Source organism: Dryobates pubescens, chromosome 3 (assembly GCF_014839835.1).
Source record: "Dryobates pubescens isolate bDryPub1 chromosome 3, bDryPub1.pri, whole genome shotgun sequence".
In the NCBI taxonomy this organism is placed as follows: Eukaryota; Metazoa; Chordata; class Aves; order Piciformes; family Picidae; genus Dryobates; species Dryobates pubescens.
In genome coordinates this window covers 1,210,796-1,230,910 of record NC_071614.1, presented here as the reverse complement: position 1 = coordinate 1,230,910, position 20,115 = coordinate 1,210,796, and the positions used below count along the sequence as shown (strand labels likewise).

The 20,115-nt window shown below is 52.8% G+C and overlaps 1 protein-coding gene and 8 non-coding genes across 9 annotated transcripts; 1 reads left to right on the top strand and 8 right to left on the bottom strand.

Annotated features, from left to right (window-relative positions):
• Positions 1-415: 415 nt before the first annotated feature.
• DNAJC5B (DnaJ heat shock protein family (Hsp40) member C5 beta) lies at positions 416-19,225 on the top strand. The gene is made up of 4 exons (XM_009904138.2): positions 416-537; positions 9,326-9,539; positions 12,983-13,157; positions 19,076-19,225. Exons 1-4 carry the CDS (start codon positions 431-433, stop codon positions 19,168-19,170), a joined length of 591 nt encoding a protein of 196 aa, XP_009902440.2. The 5' UTR covers positions 416-430; the 3' UTR covers positions 19,171-19,225.
• TRNAA-AGC (transfer RNA alanine (anticodon AGC)) lies at positions 3,383-3,455 on the bottom strand. Its single transcript has one exon. It is a non-coding gene; the product is annotated as a tRNA-Ala (tRNA).
• On the bottom strand, positions 3,767-3,854 carry TRNAY-GUA (transfer RNA tyrosine (anticodon GUA)). Its single transcript is given in 2 exon segments — positions 3,767-3,802; positions 3,818-3,854. It is a non-coding gene; the product is annotated as a tRNA-Tyr (tRNA).
• TRNAA-AGC (transfer RNA alanine (anticodon AGC)) lies at positions 4,437-4,509 on the bottom strand. Its single transcript has one exon. It is a non-coding gene; the product is annotated as a tRNA-Ala (tRNA).
• Positions 4,819-4,906, bottom strand: TRNAY-GUA (transfer RNA tyrosine (anticodon GUA)). The gene is given in 2 exon segments: positions 4,819-4,854; positions 4,870-4,906. It is a non-coding gene; the product is annotated as a tRNA-Tyr (tRNA).
• On the bottom strand, positions 5,599-5,671 carry TRNAA-AGC (transfer RNA alanine (anticodon AGC)). Its single transcript has one exon. It is a non-coding gene; the product is annotated as a tRNA-Ala (tRNA).
• TRNAY-GUA (transfer RNA tyrosine (anticodon GUA)) lies at positions 5,983-6,070 on the bottom strand. The gene is given in 2 exon segments: positions 5,983-6,018; positions 6,034-6,070. It is a non-coding gene; the product is annotated as a tRNA-Tyr (tRNA).
• On the bottom strand, positions 6,653-6,725 carry TRNAA-AGC (transfer RNA alanine (anticodon AGC)). Its single transcript has one exon. It is a non-coding gene; the product is annotated as a tRNA-Ala (tRNA).
• TRNAY-GUA (transfer RNA tyrosine (anticodon GUA)) lies at positions 7,037-7,124 on the bottom strand. Its single transcript is given in 2 exon segments — positions 7,037-7,072; positions 7,088-7,124. It is a non-coding gene; the product is annotated as a tRNA-Tyr (tRNA).
• Positions 19,226-20,115: the final 890 nt, after the last annotated feature.

Here is a 20,115-nt window from a genome sequence, read left to right as displayed (position 1 = left end):
TGCTATCCAACCTAAACCTCCCCTGGGCCAACTTGAAGCTGTTTCCTCTTGTGCTGTGACTCGTTACTAGGGAGAAGAGAGCAACCCTGCCCTCCTTTCAGGGAGTTGTAGAGAGCCAGAAGATTTCCCCCCAGGCTCCTTTTCTCCAGGCTGAACGACCCCAGCTCCCTTAGCCACTGACCCACCGAGTGCTGCAGGTGACACAAGAGCTTCAGTCCTTTGGCTTTTGCTTTTCCATTTCCTCAAACAACTGTGAAGTACCTTAAGGGATGGAGAAGAATTTAAAGGGGTACAGGAAATTTCACTTTCATGTCTTTTTAACCTTTTACTCCCTCATTAAAATGAACAAGAAATACTGTCCATGCACACTTCAGTCCCTGCTCTTCTAAACCCTGTTCTACCTTGGCAGCTTTGGTGATGCACTGCTGAGATGGCTGAGCAAAGGCAACGTGCTTTGTCCACATCAGGGCAAGCCTTGTATGAAATCCTGGCTGTAGAGAAAGGAGCAACATATGATGAGATCAAGAAGTCCTACAGGTAGGTAACATCTGCTTTGCCACGTGTCTGAGAGCACTGGTGTGTCTGCCAAGCCTTCTGAAATGCCTGCACTGGAGACATTCACTGTTGTAATGATACTCTTTGCACCATGAGCCTGAAAAGAATCTGAGGTGATGCAGTGTGAATCGATTTGTTTTACCCCCACAACCATTCTGAGTGCTCCCTCTAAAAGGTTTTAATCTTGCTGAATGAGAGGCCAAAGTGTTAGGATAAAATAACACAGGTTAGGCATGAGAAGAGAAGACTGAATACTGCAGCCACTTGTTGTGCTAACCTCTTCTCCTGAGGTGTCTTGGAAATGCCACAGCAGGAAAGTGCCAAAATCTTAAAAGCATCCAATCATTTCAGTTGGAAAAGGCCTTTAAAATCATCAAGTCCAACCATAATAACAGTGCAAGAACTACAGCAAGAGGCATCAGGAATTCAATCAGTTTATCTTGGCATGAAGAAGGTGACCTATAGATTGCTTGATTATGGGGTGGAATATCTCCCACAGAATCACAGTAAATTATTTTGGTTGGAAGAGACCTTTAAGATCAGCAAGTCCACAAATGCTGGGTGTGAGAACATCCTGCACTTTTGGTGGAGGTTCTCCCTCTCTTCTCTCTGGCCTAGTGAGGCCCAGTTCTGGGCTGCTCTATTCAAGAGAGACAGAGAACTCCTGGAGAGAGTCCAGGGGAGGCTTCAAAGATGCTGAGGGGCTTGCAGCATCTCTGTGAGGAGGAAAGGCTGAGAGCCCTGGGGCTCTTGAGCTTGGAGAAGAGCAGCCCCAGAGGGAATTTGCTCAATGCTCAGCAAGAGATAAAAGGGTGAGGGGCAGGAGGCTGGAACCAGACTCTTGTCTGTGATGCCCAGGGACGGGACAAGGGGCAGTGGGCACAAACTGGAACCCAGGAGGTTCCACCTGAACAGGAGGAGAAAATTCTTTGGTGTGAGGGTACTGGAGCCCTGGAGCAGGCTGCCCAGAGAGGTAGTGGAGTCTCCTCTGGAGAGCTTCCAACCTCACCTGGCTATTGTGCTGCTGGGCAAGCTGCTACGGGTGCCCTGCTTTGGCAGGGGGATTGGACTGGATGAGCTCCCACCACTGGGATTCTGAAGGCAGGCATCACCACAACCAGTTTGAGCTGAAGCAGAGGCCCATGGTTTTAACAGTGAGGTAACCAGGCACTGAAACATTCTGGCCCAGGAAGTGGCAGGTTCTCTGCTGCAAAAGGAGAGAAGTTTTGCCCAAACACAAGTTATCAAAACAGGGCAAAGGATTTTTAGTGTTGAACTGTAACCAGACCTAGGATCAAGAGTAGGTTTTATGGGTCAGTCCACTCATAAATCTGTTCTGCTACTAGTGAAAAAGAAAGGACTTTAAATGTCATCCATGAAATAGATGTTCTTGACAAGGGAAGGCCAAACATGTACTTGTAGGTTTAATAAATGCAGTAAAAAGTTTATTACAGCATCATGCTGGGTGGTGCTGGTCACACACTCTAATAGCAGTCAGATTTCGACACAGCTTGTAAGAACACCTTGGAGCTGAAAAAGTGGCTGTGAAATAGATCCTCTCCTGTCACTGTTTAGCTTGAACTTTGCTAAGGCTCTGTCCTCTCTGCTTTTCAACAAGCTGCACCTCTCCCAGCTTCTGTTCCTCAGGGCATGTGTCCAGGGGAGGCAGGAGAAGCAGTGAATGTCCAAACTCTTCACGCAGTGGAAGGCAAACTGTTGACATCTCCTGGGTCTCTTGTCTTGCATAGCTCTATTGCTGGGGGATAAACTTACTACAGTATCAAATTCTCTCACAACTTGCACCTCCTGTGTCCCTGTAGTACAGCCTGGCTGCAGGTCTATCAAGCCTCACGTTATCCCTGTTGCTTTTCCATTTAATTCTCTGGCAAGGAGGCCTTATTTTAACCCCCAAAGGAGAGAGTTGTCATGGAAGAATGCAGAATGCAATTAACTTTAATGCTGCACACCAAGAGGGATGATTTCCAGAGTGATCTGTGGTGAAAGTGACAGTGGTGCTTGATCCATCTTTATTAGTAATTACAGCCCAAAAAAAGAGGCTGCTTCTGCCTAAAGTGGAAATGTCAGAGGGATTCACTTCTAATGGAGGAGCTGTAAATGTTTGCAAGATAAAATGATGAGTCAGTCTCTCAGATTTGCTTTAATTATCTCCTAATTTATGCTAATCCAAAAATCTGCTGCAGAAGTGGTATTCTTCAGCACAAAGGTATCAAACCAGCACTACCTGCTTCTGAGTTTCCTGCCATTATTAATTAAGTCAGTATTAATCACACTACCACAGCCCATGGCAAAATTTCCTTGTTAATAAACATGACAGAGGTAGCTCTCTGGGCTTTTATTGAGAGTTTGGCACAAGCTGGTTTCTGAAGGAGGAAAGCTAACAGGCTTCTCATCAGCAGAATCTCGATACCCTACACAAAGGGAGAGAGAGAAACCTTTCTGCACATAAGAAACTGTACTTTGCCTCCTGCTTGCCACTCGGAGAGTGAAGAAATGTGGAGAGAGACAGCATATTTCTTCTGTTTTCTTCAGAAGATTGGGAAGGTGAGGTTTGGTAGATGATTTAGAAAACAATCAGTGCCTGGACACCTCTGGCAGAGGACACACAGGGCTGCTTTAGAGCTTGGGCACCCAGCGGGTGCAGGACTTCTTCAAATGACTGCCAAAAAAGGAGGGATAATAGCTTCCCTGTGCCAATGGCCTGTGCCACACCTGCCACAGCTCTGGGTGCTCTTCCCTGCCAACACCACAGGCATCACACAGGGACCCAAAAGAGGGCCTTGAGGGTAGGCAAAGGCATGAAAAGCATTGGAGAATGCGGGCATCGATCCCGCTGCCTCTCGCATGCTAAGCGAGCGCTCTACCACTTGAGCTAATTCCCCACCCTCGGCCTCTGCCCTGGGGCCTCTCCCCTCCCAGGCACCCACCCCTCACCCACCATGCCCTGCACACACACCCTTCACATCCACCTGCCTTCACTCTCCCTCCATCATCAACTCAACCATTCCCTCTTGATGGAAGTACAACCCTGGTGTTCAGGACCACCCTGCCCTCTACAGCGTTCACCCAAAAGTGCCTTGGCTGGTTGTCATCTGCATGCAGGCAAGAGCTCAAGGCTCAACCCCCCTTGAAGAGCAGCCCCCCCAAGCAGGGCCAAAAGGCAGAGGTGTCCCTGGCCGAGGCAAAAGCAGATTCCTTCGAGCTGGAGTTGAACCAGCGACCTAAGGATGGCCGTGCAGGGAGCCTACAGTCCTCCGCTCTGCCAGCTGAGCTATCGAAGGAGCCCTGGGGCCCTGCCCAGGCCTCACCCAGCACACACTCACACAGCCTGCTCTCAGGCCTCCATTCAACCAGCCAGCATCAAACAGCCTCAGCTCCCACATCCACACTGCCTTCATCAACCTTTAGTCCCTCAGGTTGGGAAGAACCACAAACAGAACAACTCCACCGCCTGCTTGGCTGGTGTCTTCCACAGGTGGACTCTCTGCTGGGACAAAAATACCTCAGACATCTCCTCCTGCAGCTTCTTTTGAGGCACTTTCTCTGTGCTGTCCCCTGCCCCCAGCTCCAGCACCACACAAATGCACAGCCCTTCCTCTGCTCAGTGACCTCCTGAAGATCATGGTGAGCCTGCTGATCTTCTCTTTCTCCGACCTCAACACAGAATTGAGGATGAGACTTGATGACTGTCAAGGAGGGAAGGAAACCAATTCCTCTGTGAAACTGCAGACTCTGCTCATAACACAGCTCTTGCCATCATCCCTCTTCTGTAAAGCCTGGGCACAACATGATGGTGCCACTGTCCCTGAAGAAAGAGGGACCCAGCAAAGGGCCTGGATGGCAGGCAAGGGCATGAAAAGCATTGGAGAATGCGGGCATCGATCCCGCTGCCTCTCGCATGCTAAGCGAGCGCTCTACCACTTGAGCTAATTCCCCACCCTCGGCCTCTGCCCTGGGGCCTCTCCCCTCCCAGGCACCCACCCCTCACCCACCATGCCCTGCACACACCCCCTTCACATCCAGCTGTCTTCACTCTCCCTCCATCATCAACTCAACCATTCCCTCTTGATGGAGGTACAACCCTGGTGTTCAGGACCACCCTGCCCTCTACAGCGTTCACCCTAAAGTGCCTTGGCTGGTTGTCATCTGCATGCAGGCAAGAGCTCAAGGCTCAACCCCCCTTGAAGAGCAGCCCCCAAGCAGGGCCAAAAGGCAGAGGTGTCCCTGGCCGAGGCAAAAGCAGATTCCTTCGAGCCGGAGTTGAACCAGCGACCTAAGGATGGCCGTGCAGGGAGCCTACAGTCCTCCGCTCTGCCAGCTGAGCTATCGAAGGAGCCCTGGGGCCCTGCCCAGGCCTCACCCAGCACACACTCACACACAGCCTGCTCTCAGGCCTCCATTCAACCATCCAGCATCAAACAGCCTCAGCTCCCACATCCACACTGCCTTCATCAACCTTTAGTCTTTCAGGCTGGGAAGAACCACAAACAGAACAACTCCACCGCCTCCTTGGCTGGTGTCTTCCACAGGTGGACTCTCTGCTGGGACAAAATACCTCAGACATCTCCTCCTGCAGCTTCTTTTCAGGCACTTTCTCTGTGCTGTCCCCTGCCCCCAGCTCCAGCACCACACAAATGCACAGCCCTTCCTCTGCTCAGTGACCTCCTGAAGGTCATGGTGAGCCTGCTGATCTTCTCTCCCAACTCAACATGCCCACTGTGCTCAGCCCTTTCACACAGCAGAATGTCTTCTTTCCTGTTTGCTGCTTTCTGGTGACCACACACTGAAGTTTCACCATTTCATTGATGTCTTTCCACTGGACACAGGACTTGGGATGACATTGACACCTGTCAAGTCAAGAGGGGGAAAATAAGGTCCTCTGAGAAAGTGCCCATTCTGCTCCTGGTCCAGCCTTGGAGTCTGTCAGCTGCTCTGCAGACCAGGTGTGCTCTAAGCTCCCATGGCCTACACAGGACACCTTCCCCAGCAAAGGGCCTGGATGGCAGGCAAGGGCATGAAAAGCATTGGAGAATGCGGGCATCGATCCCGCTGCCTCTCGCATGCTAAGCGAGCGCTCTACCACTTGAGCTAATTCCCCACCCTCGGCCTCTGCCCTGGGGCCTCTCCCCTCCCAGGCACCCACCCCTCACCCACCATGCCCTGCACACACCCCCTTCACATCCAGCTGTCTTCACTCTCCCTCCATCATCAACTCAACCATTCCCTCTTGATGGAGGTACAACCCTGGTGTTCAGGACCACCCTGCCCTCTACAGCGTTCACCCAAAAGTGCCTTGGCTGGTTGTCATCTGCATGCAGGCAAGAGCTCAAGGCTCAACCCCCCTTGAAGAGCAGCCCCCCCAAGCAGGGCCAAAAGGCAGAGGTGTCCCTGGCCGAGGCAAAAGCAGATTCCTTCGAGCCGGAGTTGAACCAGCGACCTAAGGATGGCCGTGCAGGGAGCCTACAGTCCTCCGCTCTGCCAGCTGAGCTATCGAAGGAGCCCTGGGGCCCTGCCCAGGCCTCACCCAGCACACACTCACACAGCCTGCTCTCAGGCCTCCATTCAACCAGCCAGCATCAAACAGCCTCAGCTCCCACATCCACACTGCCTTCATCAACCTTTAGTCCCTCAGGTTGGGAAGAACCACAAACAGAACAACTCCACCGCCTGCTTGGCTGGTGTCTTCCACAGGTGGACTCTCTGCTGGGACAAAAAGACCTCAGACATCTCCTCCTGCAGCTTCTTTTGAGGCACTTTCTCTGTGCTGTCCCCTGCCCCCAGCTCCAGCACCACACAAATGCACAGCCCTTCCTCTGCTCAGTGACCTCCTGAAGAGCATGGTGAGCCTGCTGATCTTCTCTTTCTCCGACCTCAACACAGAATTGAGGATGAGACTTGATGACTGTCAAGGAGGGAAGGAAACCAATTCCTCTGTGAAACTGCAGACTCTGCTCATAACACAGCTCTTGCCATCATCCCTCTTCTGTAAAGCCTGGGCACAACATGATGGTGCCACTGTCCCTGAAGAAAGAGGGACCCAGCAAAGGGCCTGGATGGCAGGCAAGGGCATGAAAAGCATTGGAGAATGCGGGCATCGATCCCGCTGCCTCTCGCATGCTAAGCGAGCGCTCTACCACTTGAGCTAATTCCCCACCCTCGGCCTCTGCCCTGGGGCCTCTCCCCTCCCAGGCACCCACCCCTCACCCACCATGCCCTGCACACACCCCCTTCACATCCACCTGCCTTCACTCTCCCTCCATCATCAACTCAACCATTCCCTCTTGATGGAAGTACAGCCCTGGTGTTCAGGACCACCCTGCCCTCTACAGCGTTCACCCAAAAGTGCCTTGGCTGGTTGTCATCTGCATGCAGGCAAGAGCTCAAGGCTCAACCCCCCTTGAAGAGCAGCCCCCCCAAGCAGGGCCAAAAGGCAGAGGTGTCCCTGGCCGAGGCAAAAGCAGATTCCTTCGAGCCGGAGTTGAACCAGCGACCTAAGGATGGCCGTGCAGGGAGCCTACAGTCCTCCGCTCTGCCAGCTGAGCTATCGAAGGAGCCCTGGGGCCCTGCCCAGGCCTCACCCAGCACACACTCACACACAGCCTGCTCTCAGGCCTCCATTCCAGCAGGGCCTGGGCAAGCTCTGCCAGCTGGGCTGTTGACAGGGTGCTAAAGTTGGATGTGACAGCCGTAGATGCTCCATAGCATGGCCATGTCTCACCCCACATAACCAATGTTGTTCTTCCTAACACCTCAAGGTTCCCTCATCCTGTGGCCCTCTGCAGCACAGCCTGGCCTGAGCCCATCTGCCACCCTCACCCACTGACAGAGGTGCAGTGTGCCTCTCTGGCTTCACGTTCAGTGGTTCCACCTGGTGGGGTGGCTGTGGCTTTGGTGCTGTCACCCCTCACATTGCTGCTGCTGTGAAGGTCTGCAGGGCTGAGTGATCCCAAGGTGGTAAAGGAGAAGACCACTCACCAGAAGAAGAGTCTGAATGGACATAAATCATAGAACCACAGAATGGGTTGGGTTGGAAGGGACCTTAGACATCATCTAGTTCCAACCCCACTGCCACGGGCAGGGACACCTCTCAACTGCTCTTGATTGCTCAGGGCCCCATCCAGCCTGGCCTTGAACACCTCTAGGGCAGCCTGTTCCAAAGTCTCACCACCCTTGTACTGCAAACTTCTTCCTGAGACCCACTCTCAGTCCATGTGTTATGGAAAGCAGCCACCAAGCTCCTGTGTGCAGCTCCCTCCCCATTCTTCAGCTGCCTTTTCTTTTCCTTTGGTTTTCTTTTCAAAGCTCCATTTTGTTCACATTCATCCTCATTTTTTAATGAGATTACTGGGGACAGGGAGAGGTCAGAAGATGACCTTGGGTCTGTGGAAGAAAGGAGGAAAGGCTGGAGCTGGACCACACATGGGCTTGGAAAGCAATCCCTCTCCTTTTATGTTCTCAGCTCTAGTTGCTGGAGTTTGTTTTGGGCTCAGAAAAGGGATAGCTTGCAAAAGCTCCTTAAATCCTTGGCTGGCACATGATGTCATCAGTCATGCAAGACTCAGTGTCACAGTATCACAGTATCCTGTGATACTCAGTATTGTTCAGCTTGTTCTTCCACTGCTCCTCTGCCATCTTCCCCCATGTTCAAGGCACCACGTGTGAAACAGGACTGAAAAGTTCTCCTTAAGGTCCCACATGCCCAGTATTTTATACTTGACTGTTGGAGACATGCTGGAGGAGATCTCCAACAGCCTTCCCCACAAGGCTTGTAAGGACCAGCTGAGGGGACTGGGGCTGTTTAGCCATCAGAGCAGGAGGCTGAGGGGAGACCTCATCACCCTCTGCTGTCAGAATGTCTTTCCGGAAGGCAGCGCTGAGGTGGGAGTGCGGATCGAAGCCTCGGCTGCCTGGGTTCTGATGCCACTAGAGGTCACCAGCAGTCCCGGGAAACTCCCGGCCTCTCCTCCGCAGGGAGCGGGGATCTGGGGAGAGAGACGCTTGTGTTTGTGCTTGGGAAGGACTCGAGAGCTCATGCTGACAGTGCACCAACAAGGTCGGAAGCAAACTCTTTCTTCTCTGCACTGAGAGCTGCCCGTGAGCCAGCAGTCCCATGCTGCTCCTTTCAAGCTGTGCTGCTCCTCAGGTGCCAGAGCAGGGGGAAAAAGCAGCACCAAGCCCTGTCCTAGCAAAGGTTTCCCACCAGCCCAAACAGCCCAAACCAGCTGGCAATCAGCTTCCAGTGCCTACAGGGCTGTCTGAGCAGTGTGGCAGTGGGGAACGAGCAGAGAATCACAGCCTGGATTGGGTTGGCAAAGACTTCAAAGCTCCTCTAGCCCACCCCCCCTGCACTCAGCAGGGGCATCTGCAACTAGAGCAGGTTGCTCAGAGCCCCAAACAACCTGACCTGCAGTGGTCCCACGGATGGGACATCTCCCACCTCTCTGGGCAGCCTGGGACAGGATGCTCTCCCACCTTGTGCTTCCCAAAGATGCTTCCTTTCTATGGCAGCTCCTTTGTGTATTTCTTTATCACTGCATCCTTTTACCAAAACTTCCCTGTTCAGCCACTTTGTGTCACTTTTCTTCCACTGAGCAGGTCAGAGCTGGAAAGCAGCAGGCTGGACACCCAGTGTGGAAGGATTTCCTCTCCACTGAAGCACTCTGGGATGTTTGTGAGTGGCTCTATACATGCACACATGCAGATGACTTCTTTCCCTTCTGTGTTTGTTGTTGGGTTTTGTCTCCTGTTGAAGGAAACTGGCTCTGAAATACCATCCTGACAAGAATCCAGACAATCCAGAGGCTGCAGAGAGGTTTAAAGAGATCAACAATGCTCATGCAACCCTGACTGACACATCCAAGAGAAACATCTATGACAAGTATGGATCCTTAGGGCTCTATGTGGCAGAGCAGTTTGGGGAGGAAAATGTTAACACCTACTTCATGCTCTCGAGCTGGTGGGCAAAGGTAAGCTGCTGGGGTCTCTTGGAACGTGACAAGGTGGCCAGAGGTCTCCTGGGTGCATAGAAGCAGTGTGACCAGCAGGTTGAGGGAGGTTCTCCCCCACCCTCTACTCAGTGAGGCCATGTCTCAAGTACTGGGTCCAGTTCTGGGCTCCCCAGATCAAGAGACAGGGAACTGCTGGAGAGAGTCCAGCAGAGGCTACAAAGCTGCTGAGAGGCCTGGGGCATCTCTGTGAGGAGCAAAGCCTGAGAGCCCTGGGGCTGTTGAGCCTGGAGGAGAGCAGCCCCAGAGGGGATCTGAGCAATGCTCAGCAAGAGATTAAAGGGTGGGGGGCAAGAGGCTGGGGCCAGGCTTCCAACCCCCCAGGCCATTGTGCTCCTGAGCAGGCTGCTGTGGGTGCCCTGCTTGGGCAAGGGGTTGGACTGGGTGATCCCCAGAGGTCCTTCCAACCCTCCCATGCTGGGATTCTTGGATTCTGTGAAATCAAAGGTTGGAAAGACCATTAAGATACACTAAGAAACTACCTGGAAAACATGAGCTTTCTGCAGGCTTGGCCAACAGAAGCATCTGAAGCCAAACAGCTCCTAAGAGCTTAATGCAAGCCCAACATCATCTGGGGAAGGGACAGTGGCAGGGAGGAAGAGGAGGGCAGGGTGGTGCTGGGGTAGAACGCTTGCCTTGTGCCTGGGTGAGCAGGGGCACAGCAGTGCAGCTTTGTAACACCTCCCAACACTGATTAGATCTGAATCCAGTGCTCCAGGTTAATTTTGACTTTCTTTCAGTAATGACTAACCAAAAGTGACTCAGTGGCCAACACCAAGCGGTGCCACTGCTGCTGCAGGCACAGCCCACATTTAGCCCTGCTCTTTGCTATGTAGAGCACACAGCCCCACTGAGCAGCACCCATCCACGGCTCTGGGACTGTGCCGGGGCCTGCTGAGGGGGGCAGGGAAAGGAAGTGGAAGCAGAAGGTGAGGAGGGTGGAGTGGAGGAAGAGAGCAGGAAGTGAAGAGAATGACAGCTGCAGAAGCTGGCATGCTGCTCAAGGCAGGAGCCAGCATGGGCTGCTGTAGTGGTGAAGGGGTTGTGCTCTCTCCTCACAGTGTCCCCTGATGTTCGCCTGTCACAGCCCAGGGTCCCTGCAAATATTGAAAGGTTACCAAACAGCAACAAACTGACTGAGCTGTGCAAAATCCATGGGGCCCCCAACCCATCCCAGCCAGAGAAGCAGAGGAGAGCAAGGGGTGCTGAAAGAGAGAGGAGAAGGATCTGCCAGGTGTGAAGCAAGCTCCCTAGGACAGCTCTGAGCTGAGAACCAGCCAGGAAATCATAGAATCCTGGAGTGCTTTGCATTGGAAGGGACCTTAGAGATCATCCAGTTCCAGCACTCACCTTGGGCAGGGACACCTCCCACTAGCCCAGGTTGCCTCTTCCAGCCTGGCTTTGCACACCTCCAGTGCTGGGGCCAGCACAGATCAGGTCATTGCCTCACTGCCCTGCAGTCCCCTTTCAAACCAGGAGGTCACTTGAGCCCTCTGTGGGTCTGAGAAGCCACAATTTGTCTGCTGAATCAGGAGGAGACAGATGAGAGTGAAGCTGATGGTGTTGAAGTGACACTTGTCAAAGCACAGCTGCACCTTCAGAAGCAGCCTGGACTCCCCACCACAGCTGCTGTCTTCTCCTGCTGGATCATTCCCTCTTTCCTTTGCTGTCCACCCTCTTCTTTGACCTCTTTGTCACAGTTCAGGTGCCAGGGCCATTGACTTAGAGCAGAGAGAGCAGCAGTGTTGACTCCACTAACACTGAGCAAGGTTTTCTTCACTGTGTGCTGCCTTTTTAGCTTTCATTTCCCCTTCTGCTTGCTGCTCTTTAGTAGGGATTTTATGAAGTGTTAAGTTCTCTCTGGTTAGAAAGTCAGGAGCAGAAATCACCACACCAAGGCTTTGACTGAGAGCAGGGGAGAGTACAGAGAGAAGCCAGCAGGTCCCTAGCAGCTCGAGGAGGGGTGTGTGGCTGGTCCCAGGGGAGCTGTGTCCTGGAGGTGTGATGAGGTACAGTGACTACCCCAGCAGAAGTGAGCACTGCTGCTTTGTTTGTCAGAGTGCTGTGCAAAAGCCTTCAAAATACACACACAGGCTCCTGTGAGGATCCTCACAGATGGTCTTTCCATCCCTCCCCCCCCAAATTCCTGCCACCTCCAAAGCATCAACAAGCCACCAAGTGGTTTGGGTTTTCTGCTTCTCATCTCATTTTGACTCCTGCTGGGGCTGTGTCAGGTTTCTCTGTTGGTCATCACAACACTGCCTGGGGCTGAGGCATCAGCTGCAGATGACCTCTGGAGCCCTCACGTCCTCTGTTCCGGTAGGGACCACAGCTTTTGCTTCTCATCTTCCTCTTCTGCCACAGCCTTTCCTGGCAAATGCCCTTCCTAGCACACTCAGTGGTCAGGAGGTGTGTCACTGGAAGTCAGAAGACTCAAAGGAAAGGAGAAATGCAAAGTGCAAAGGACTCCTTTGTTTTCCAGAGCACCAGACTCCTTAGCAGGCAGCTGCCATGGGTGCTGGGGCCTTCAGCTGCTTCACTGGCAGGCAAAGGGGCTGCTCACCTCAGCACAAAGCACTTCTCCCTCTGCCATGGAGAGTTTATTGATCACATCAACAAACTGATTCTTAATTTACCACCTCTGACTGGCTGAGACCTCCAGTCTCAGCCCCAGGCAGTTGTGGTGGCTCTGCTGAAGCCTCCATGCTTTGTGTCACAGAGACAGGAGGGAGCAGAGGGGACCTTCTTGCCCATCTGAGTCCCCAGCTCAAGCAACCACAGCCCAAGGAGTCTAATTCAGGAGCTGTCACCTGTGTGGCCCTGGACAAGCCAATGGGGACAGACAGAGACACTGAATCACCCTCTGGAAGGGCTTTCAACTGCTCATTGACTATGATGGGAGCCCATGGGTGCTACAGTCCTGATTTGGATGCCTTTGTTCAGTGCCTGAAGTTACGTGGGATGCATCTGGGCCCTTGCTTCTTTTTCTCTCAGCTGTGTTATTGACAAGAGCCTGCCAGTAAATAAGTGTTTGCAGGAAGGACTTGGGCAAATGAGTCATTTTGGAGAGGGAAATGAGTCATGGGAGGGTGGGTGGGGTTGTGCATACCTCCTGGAAGCTTTTTCTGAGGGCCATCAGCTGAAGATAGACTTTCCAAAGTTGAGCATGTGGGGGCCTGTTGGTTGGCATCTTCTTTGTGGCCTGGTCCTGAGTGGCAAGCAGGAGCTCATGGGTGAGGACTGTGGAAGCTCTGGCCCTTGTTTAGGCACTTGGCCTGCAGCTGGACTCTCCTGAGGGCCAAGCACTTGGCAACCTGAGTTCCTCTGAGGATCTACCTTCAGCTGCCACCAGCCTGGGGAAGGTGATTGCTCACAGGACTTCCCTCCTGCTGTGTTTACCCCAGGGTCTGTTTGCAGTCTGTGGGCTGCTGACTGGCTGCTACCTCTGCTGCTGCTTCTGCTGCTGCTTCAACTGCTGCTGTGGAAAGTGCAAACCCAAAGCACCCCAAGGGGAAGAGCAGGAGTTCTGTGTGTCCCCAGAAGATTTGGAAGAGCAGATTAAGAATGACATGGAAAGAGGTGTGTATTCTAGGGGCTGACTGTGTGGCAAAGCTGTTCAAAACAATCCCTCCAGCCTGAAGGGCAGATGTTCTGCTCAGGATGCTGAGGCTGCTTCCAGACCTCCCTCCAGCTAACACCATGCCCTGAGAACTACCAAGGTGTGTGTTAATAAAAGCTCAACTCATGGCACTAACAATGAAGTATCTCCTGTGTCTCTTAGGAGCCACTTCAGCACCAGAAGTCTCAGGGCTCCAGTGAGGAGCAGGTGTTCACTGCCTGGCCCTCATGCCCATGCTTCATATCCTAGGCCCTGTGCTTACACACCAGGCTCTGCCTGATCTGGTGCTTAGAATCACAGAACTGTTGTGGTTGGAAGAGACCTTTCAGATCATGGAGCCCAACCCTTAACCCAGCACTGCCAGGTCTCCACCAAACCATGGCCCTCAGCAGATGGGAGCTCCATCACTGCCCTGGCCTGCCTGGTCCAGGCCCTGACCAAGAAATTGTTCCTCATGTCCAACCTAAACCTCCCCTGGCACAACATTTGGATACTTGCAGGGCAGGCTGAGAGAAGCAATGACCTTGCTCCAGCACTGAGGCCAAGCTATCAGGAGAAGGCCTTTTTGAGTGGTAAATCCATCTCAGATGTGACCAGGAGGATGCTTTTTGTGTGTGTGAGGAAGGACCTCAGCAGTCAGCTCTCTCTTTTTCTCTCCCATTGTTATGGAAGCTCTCAGGCTGTTACATCCTTGGGTTTATTATGCTGAAATTAGCTCTGCCAGATTGCAGAAGTCATGTTCCCTTACCAGGAAGAAAAAAAATTCCCTCCCCCCCCAACTTTTCACACCAATTTACCCTTCCATAAATATGTAAGAAAAGATTTGTAGTAGCTGAACCAGATGCTATTTATAGAACTGATATGTCAGCTCCTGGTGGTGTTTGTAAATGGCTTTTGCCTAGAGATCTAGCAAGGTAAACACAGTCAGCCTGGGAGCTGATGGCACTGGAGCAGTCTCTGCAAAGGCAACAGGAGCTGGGACTGAAAACTTCCTAAGCACTCCCTGAAACCAGCATGGTGGAGTCCATGATGTCAGGCACCTGGAAATGCAAATCTGAACTGGGTCTGCTTGAGAAGGGCAACAGAGCTGGGGAAGGGGCTGGAGAGCAGGGCCTGTGGGGAGCAGCTGAGGGAGCTGGGGAAGGGGCTGGAGAGCAGGGCCTGTGGGGAGCAGCTGAGGGAGCTGGGGAAGGGGCTGGAGAGCAGGGCCTGTGGGGAGCAGCTGAGGGAGCTGGGGAAGGGGCTGGAGATCAGGGCCTGTGGGGAGCAGCTGAGGGAGCTGGGGAAGGGGCTGGAGAACAGGGCCTGTGGGGAGCAGCTGAGGGAGCTGGGGTTGTTTAGGCTGGACAAAAGGAGGTGAGGGCAGACCTCACTGCTCTCTACAACTCCTTGAAAGGAGGTTGCAGTGAGGTGGGGTTGGTCTCTTCTCCCTAGGATCAGATGATAGAAGGAGAGGAAATGGTCTAAAATTGTGCCAGGGGAGGGTTAGGTTGGAGATTAGGAAATATTTCTTTGCTGCAGGAGTGGTCAAGGACTGGCACAGGCTGCCCAGGGAGGCTGCCCAGGTGGAGTCCTGGAGGTGTTCAAGAACTGTGTGGCCATGGCACCTGGGGACAGGGTTTAGTGGCCATGGTGGTGCTGGGTTGAAGGTTGGAGTGGGTCATCTTGGAGAGCTTTTCCAACTCAAGCAATTCTCTGGGTTTATGATTCTGTGTTTCTGTGATTTGTAGATCTGTGACCCCAAAGGCAAGTCTGAAATCTGAAGGTGGAGCTTGGAACACTAAGCATTCTTTAATTCTGCCCTTTGGTTGTTGGTAATTCTGCAGACATTCAGTCAAAATCCAGCACAGAACTCCCCAGTGGCAGGGGGAAAGTCTCCCTCCTTCCACACTGATGGTTTTTATTGGTACTCAGGAACTTTGGGTCACCTTCTCCCCAGGTCTCACTGAGGCAGCAGTGCTTTCACAAGCATGTCCAATGCTTAGCAAAGTGCCAGCTTGCAAAAGCAGCAGAGGTGGAACTGTGGGGTTTAAGTGCTTTGAAGGCAAATCTATAGGGAGGGCCTGAGCACAAGTGGATGTTTGGACCTTTCCCACCCTTCTCTTCAGTCTTGCTGCCTTTCCCTACCCATGAAGAGCAGCTTGCCCCAGTAGAATTCTCTGTGTTGAAATTAGATGGGGGAGGAGCAACACAGCAGCAAGCAAAGGGAAACCTTCCTGCCAGAGGGTAACATTTGTGTCTCTTTCTGCAGCTGAAAGAAAACAGACACTGCCTTGAGAAAAATCAGTGCTGACCAGCTCAACCTGCACTTCTCCTTCTGCTGCTCCCCAGATTTAAGGCCACAAAGATGCAGTTAGTTGAGAGTGGCACAAGCTGGGCTTTGCCACCAGCCATTTACAAAGAGAAATGAAATGTTCATGTCCCCCTGGATGGAAAGAACAGAGATGCTCCTGTAGGTAGCTCAGAAGCAAACTGTAGTCAGTCCTGCAGCAGAGTTCATTTTGAAGAGCAAATCCCATAAGGATCCAAATTCCTCACATGCCCTCTGCCCACAGCCTGAGCACTCTAGCTGGTCATTAATTCATTTGCTCCCTGCTGTCTCCAGGACCTCTGCTGTTGCTCACCAGAACTTTTTTCTGCTAAGGTCAAGACACAGCTTTTCAAGCTGTGGCCAGACCTGAATGCAGCCAAATATTCTGTAGGCAGTTGTTGCCTTCCTGAGGATGACAACATCAATGAAACATCACCACTCCTGACCCTAAGAACCTCTGAGAGCATCTTGGAGCTGCTTGTGCTCCACAAAGAGGCAGGGGGTGGCTGCTGGGAGCTGAGACTGAGGCTTCATCTTTGGATTGGCACAGCAGGAATCATCCCCAGAGTCACTCACATTTCTCCTTACCAAAATTAAGGTTGGAGGTTGGACTGGATGATCTCCAGAGGTCTGTTCCAACCCCCAGCATGCTGGGATGCTGTGAAGGTGTTGCACAGCTGATCTCATTCCTCAGATTAATCTACTGCCAAAGAGAATTACTGGGGGGGGGGGGGGGGGGCCCCCAAGTACAAAAAGAAATCTGAGTCCAGATTCAGAGCTCCCCTCCCTGAAATGTAAAAAGCAAAGTGAGGTGTGCCAGGAATCAACACAATCCTTGCTTGTTACTCTCCCAAGGAACAAGTGACAGGACAAGAAGAAATGGACTCAGGTTGCACCAGGGGAGGCTTAGGTTGGACATGAGGAACAATTTCTTCCCCCAAAGGCTTGTCAAGCCCTGGCCCAGGCTGCCCAGGGCAGTGGTGGAGTCCCCTTGGAGGGGTTTCAAAGCTGTGGAGATGTGGTGCTGAGGGCCATGGGTTGGTGATGCCCTGGCAGTGCTGGGGTAAGGGTTGGACTTGATGATCTGAAAGGTCTCTTCCAACCAAAATGATTCTGAGATCCCATGGCAAAGGCTTCAATTCAGTTCAACTATGTTTGACCAGTTCTAGTGCTCAGTCAGTTGAACATCTCCCCTAAGAGATTTGTTTCACAGCACAGACTTCCATGGGGGTTGGAAGGGAGCTCTGGAGCTCATCCAGTCCAACCTCTCTGCTAAAGCAGGGCACCCACAGCAGCTTGCCCAGGAGCACCATGGCCAGGTGGGGTTGGAAGCTCTCCAGAGAAGGAGACTCCACAGCCTCTCTGGGCAGCCTGCTCCAGGGCTCCAGCACCTCCAGGGCTTTAGTGGTGCCAGAGGAGGTGCTGTTGGGATTTGGATTGCTTTGGTGCTTCATGCTGTCAGTATGCACCAGGCAGGTTTGTTGTCCTCTCCTGTTTGGTGGCAAAACGTTTCCAGACCAACTTCCATTCTGGAGAAAGTGAAATCTGGGAAAGGATAGAAAAAAAAAGGTAAAAAAAGCAAAAAATTAATTTGAATAACAAAATCCATTCCCAAGTGAGAAGCAAGAAGTGTTCAGCACTTCATTGTCTCCTCCACACTCCATATGATCCCCATGTAGGCGAAGAGTGAGCAGGAGCTATCTATAGAGAGCAGATTCATCTGTGAGTTCTGCTGCAGCTCTGTCTCCATGAGCAGGCTGCATTGGTCCACTTGGTTAAACCCTTGGGGCCCTGCTCTCAGCAAAACCAGCAGAAACCTTAGAAGCAAAATGCATGGTGAGGGTGTCACCTCAGAAGCACCTGGAGATCAGCTGGAAGCACACACCAGCTTTGCCCGGGGCTGACTCTTGTGGAGCATCTGGGCATGACAGCATGCCAGGCTGGGAGGGACCCCAAGGATCCTCTGCTCCAACCATTCTAGGGGATGGTGTAGCTGAAATGAGCAGGCCCAGCAGGCTGGCAAGCTGAGTCTGAAAACTGCTGCCCCTGGGAGATGATTGCAATGCCTCACATTTCATAGAATGGCTTAGCAAGAGGGCAAGGGGAATGGTTTGAAACTGAGGCAGAGCAGGGTTAGGCTAGAGCTGAGGAAGTTCTTCAGTAGGAGGGTGGGGAGACTCTGGCACTGGCTGCCTCCTCCCTGGGGCTGTTCAAGGCCAGGCTGGATGAGGCCTTGAGCAGCTGAGTCTAGCTGAGAGGTGTCCCTGCCCATGGCAAGAGGTTGGAGCAGATGATCTCTGAGGTCCCTTCCAACCTGAGCCCTTCTGGGATTCCCTGACACTCATCAATGGCTTGGAGCTCAGGAAAGAGTACCCAATGATACAGTGATTCATGTTGGATACTGGAGATGAAATGAAAAATGAACTGCAAGTCTCTGCCCTCCATCAACCATCTGAACACCTCCCTAAATGAACAACTTGGAGGCAGGAGAGGGTGGGAGGGAGTGCTGCTCCACGAGCCAGAGAACACACAGCTCCTCCAGCCTGCACCGGCTGAGCTCAGCTCAGCTCTCAGCATTCATTACTCAGATCCTTGGAGAAGTTATGAAACCTGCCTGCCTCTGACCTTGTGTCTAAATAGGGAATTGCCCATACAGGGAGCTGCTTGGCATTGAATCATTCTTGCCTTTCACCTTGACAGAGCCAACCTTGTCCTACCCCCACCGAGGGGCAGCCGTATGGCGCGCGCTTAGATTCCTGCTCTGGGTTAAGCTACTCCTGTACCCTCCACCTTCTGCCCATGATTCATCCCATCACCTGTCATGTAAACAGGAGGAAGTGTCAGATGAGGTGTTTTGCTGAACATTGGGTCATTTGGCAAATGAAGTCATCATTTGCATCCCCTCACAGCTGTGCCAGCCTCGAGATAGAGCCAGTCAAAAATTTCAGCTGAAAATACCTCTAAAAGTAAGTTGGCAAAGAGGCCCAGGAGAAGGGCAGCCAAACCCTGCTCATTGTCAGAGGGAACACAAGGCATCAGGGAGCTCTGGAAGGACTTTGCATTCTTCCACTCCACAGCAGACCCATTGTTTGCAGATCTATTGGGAAACCAAAGCCAGGACTGCAAGGAATGAGAAAGCTCAAAGCAGGCTCTCTGCAGTGATGAGAGAACTTTGTAGTGATAGGAGGAGAGGCAACGGCTCTGAGCTGCAGGAGGGGAGATTGAGGCTGGAGATTAGGAAGAAATTCTTTACAGTGAGAGTGGTGAGACAATGGAATAGGTTACCCAGGGAGGTTGTGGATGTCCCCTCCCTGGAGGTGTCCAAGGCCAGGCTGGATGAGGCCTTGAGCAGCCTGGGCTGGTGGAGGTGTCCCTGCCCACGGCAGGGGGCTGGAACTGGATGATCTTGAAGGTCTCTTCCAGCTCAAACCACTCTTTGATCCATGACAAGAAGTAAGAGCATTTGTAGTTTTGTGGGCACGATGAAATGTTGTGGTGCTAACAAGAAATGGGACTTTGGTGGCAAGCAAAGGATTGCTAAAGCCTTTTTTGTTCTCCCCAATGCAGATGGAGAAGCTCCTATCGTGCTGCAGCCGACCGGCGCGACCGAGAAGACGCAGCTGATCGGGGACGGCCACCGCAGCTACCACACAGGCTCCTAGAGAGGCCAGACAGGACCTGCTGCAGCTTCCCACGGAGCAGCACAGCCACAAAACACCTCATCAGCCCTGCTGCTGTCTTCATAGCATCTCCCTCTAGGCTGTTTCCAATAGGTACTTACCTGTGTGCTGCAAGGAGATCCCTGTGGCCAGTCCAGAGCTCTCCAGACCTGTATGCTGCTCTGCCATGCCTTCAGACTGCAAGGCCCAGCTACTTGTACTCCCTTTGGGACAGCTGCTCTCCTCCCTGCCCTGTGCTGTGGTTTCAGCTCTCAGACACAGTCCTGAGCCCCTTTCTGGACACTCTGGCTCCATCTCTCCTTGCCCTGGGAATGCTCCTCTCATGCAGCAGTTTTGGGGGATGTGAAACCTTGCTGGAAATGCTCTTTAGCAGTCCTCAGGGGGAATGTTGGTGGCAAGGCAGATGGAGCTGTCCTTAGCAGGGAGGAAACCCTACTTGGAAAGCAGCTTACTCAGAGGCTTGCTAGCAATTATAAACCTGAGCCAGGACAAAGTGCTTGGGGATGGTTCCATTGGGGGTGACAACAAACCCACATCCAGGAGCCTCATCCAACACCAGAAGCACACACAGGCTGTGTGTCTTCCCCTGCACAAGCTGCAAGCCCAGGAGATGGTGGGCAAGCACCTCGTGGGGGGGAAAGCTGGTCTTAGGCTGCCCCACAGCCTCTCTCCTCTCCCTGCAGCCAGTGACAGCCCCATGGCAAAGCTCCTCTGTTCCTGCCTGGATGGACCTGCTGCCCATGCTGGGCAGCTCCAGCTTCTCTGGCTGCAGCTGCAATGTGCTGGGAGTTGGTTCCCAGCCAACAGCTTTCTGCCAGCTTGCTGATCCCACCATGCTGGTGCTGCTGCCCCGCTGGCACTGGGCTGGGAGCCATCACACCAGTGCTGGCAGCAGGGCTGTGAGAGCAGCAAGGACAGGCTTTAGCA

Excerpts from the sequence above, each read along its gene's own strand:
- DNAJC5B (XM_009904138.2), top strand. The coding sequence starts at position 431 with ATGGCTGAGCAAAGGCAACGTGCTTTGTCCACATCAGGGCAAGCCTTG. Across the intron at positions 538-9,325 it reads GAGATCAAGAAGTCCTACAG|GAAACTGGCTCTGAAATACC; the intron begins GTAGGTAACATC and ends CTCCTGTTGAAG. Across the intron at positions 13,158-19,075 it reads TAAGAATGACATGGAAAGAG|ATGGAGAAGCTCCTATCGTG; the intron begins GTGTGTATTCTA and ends TCCCCAATGCAG.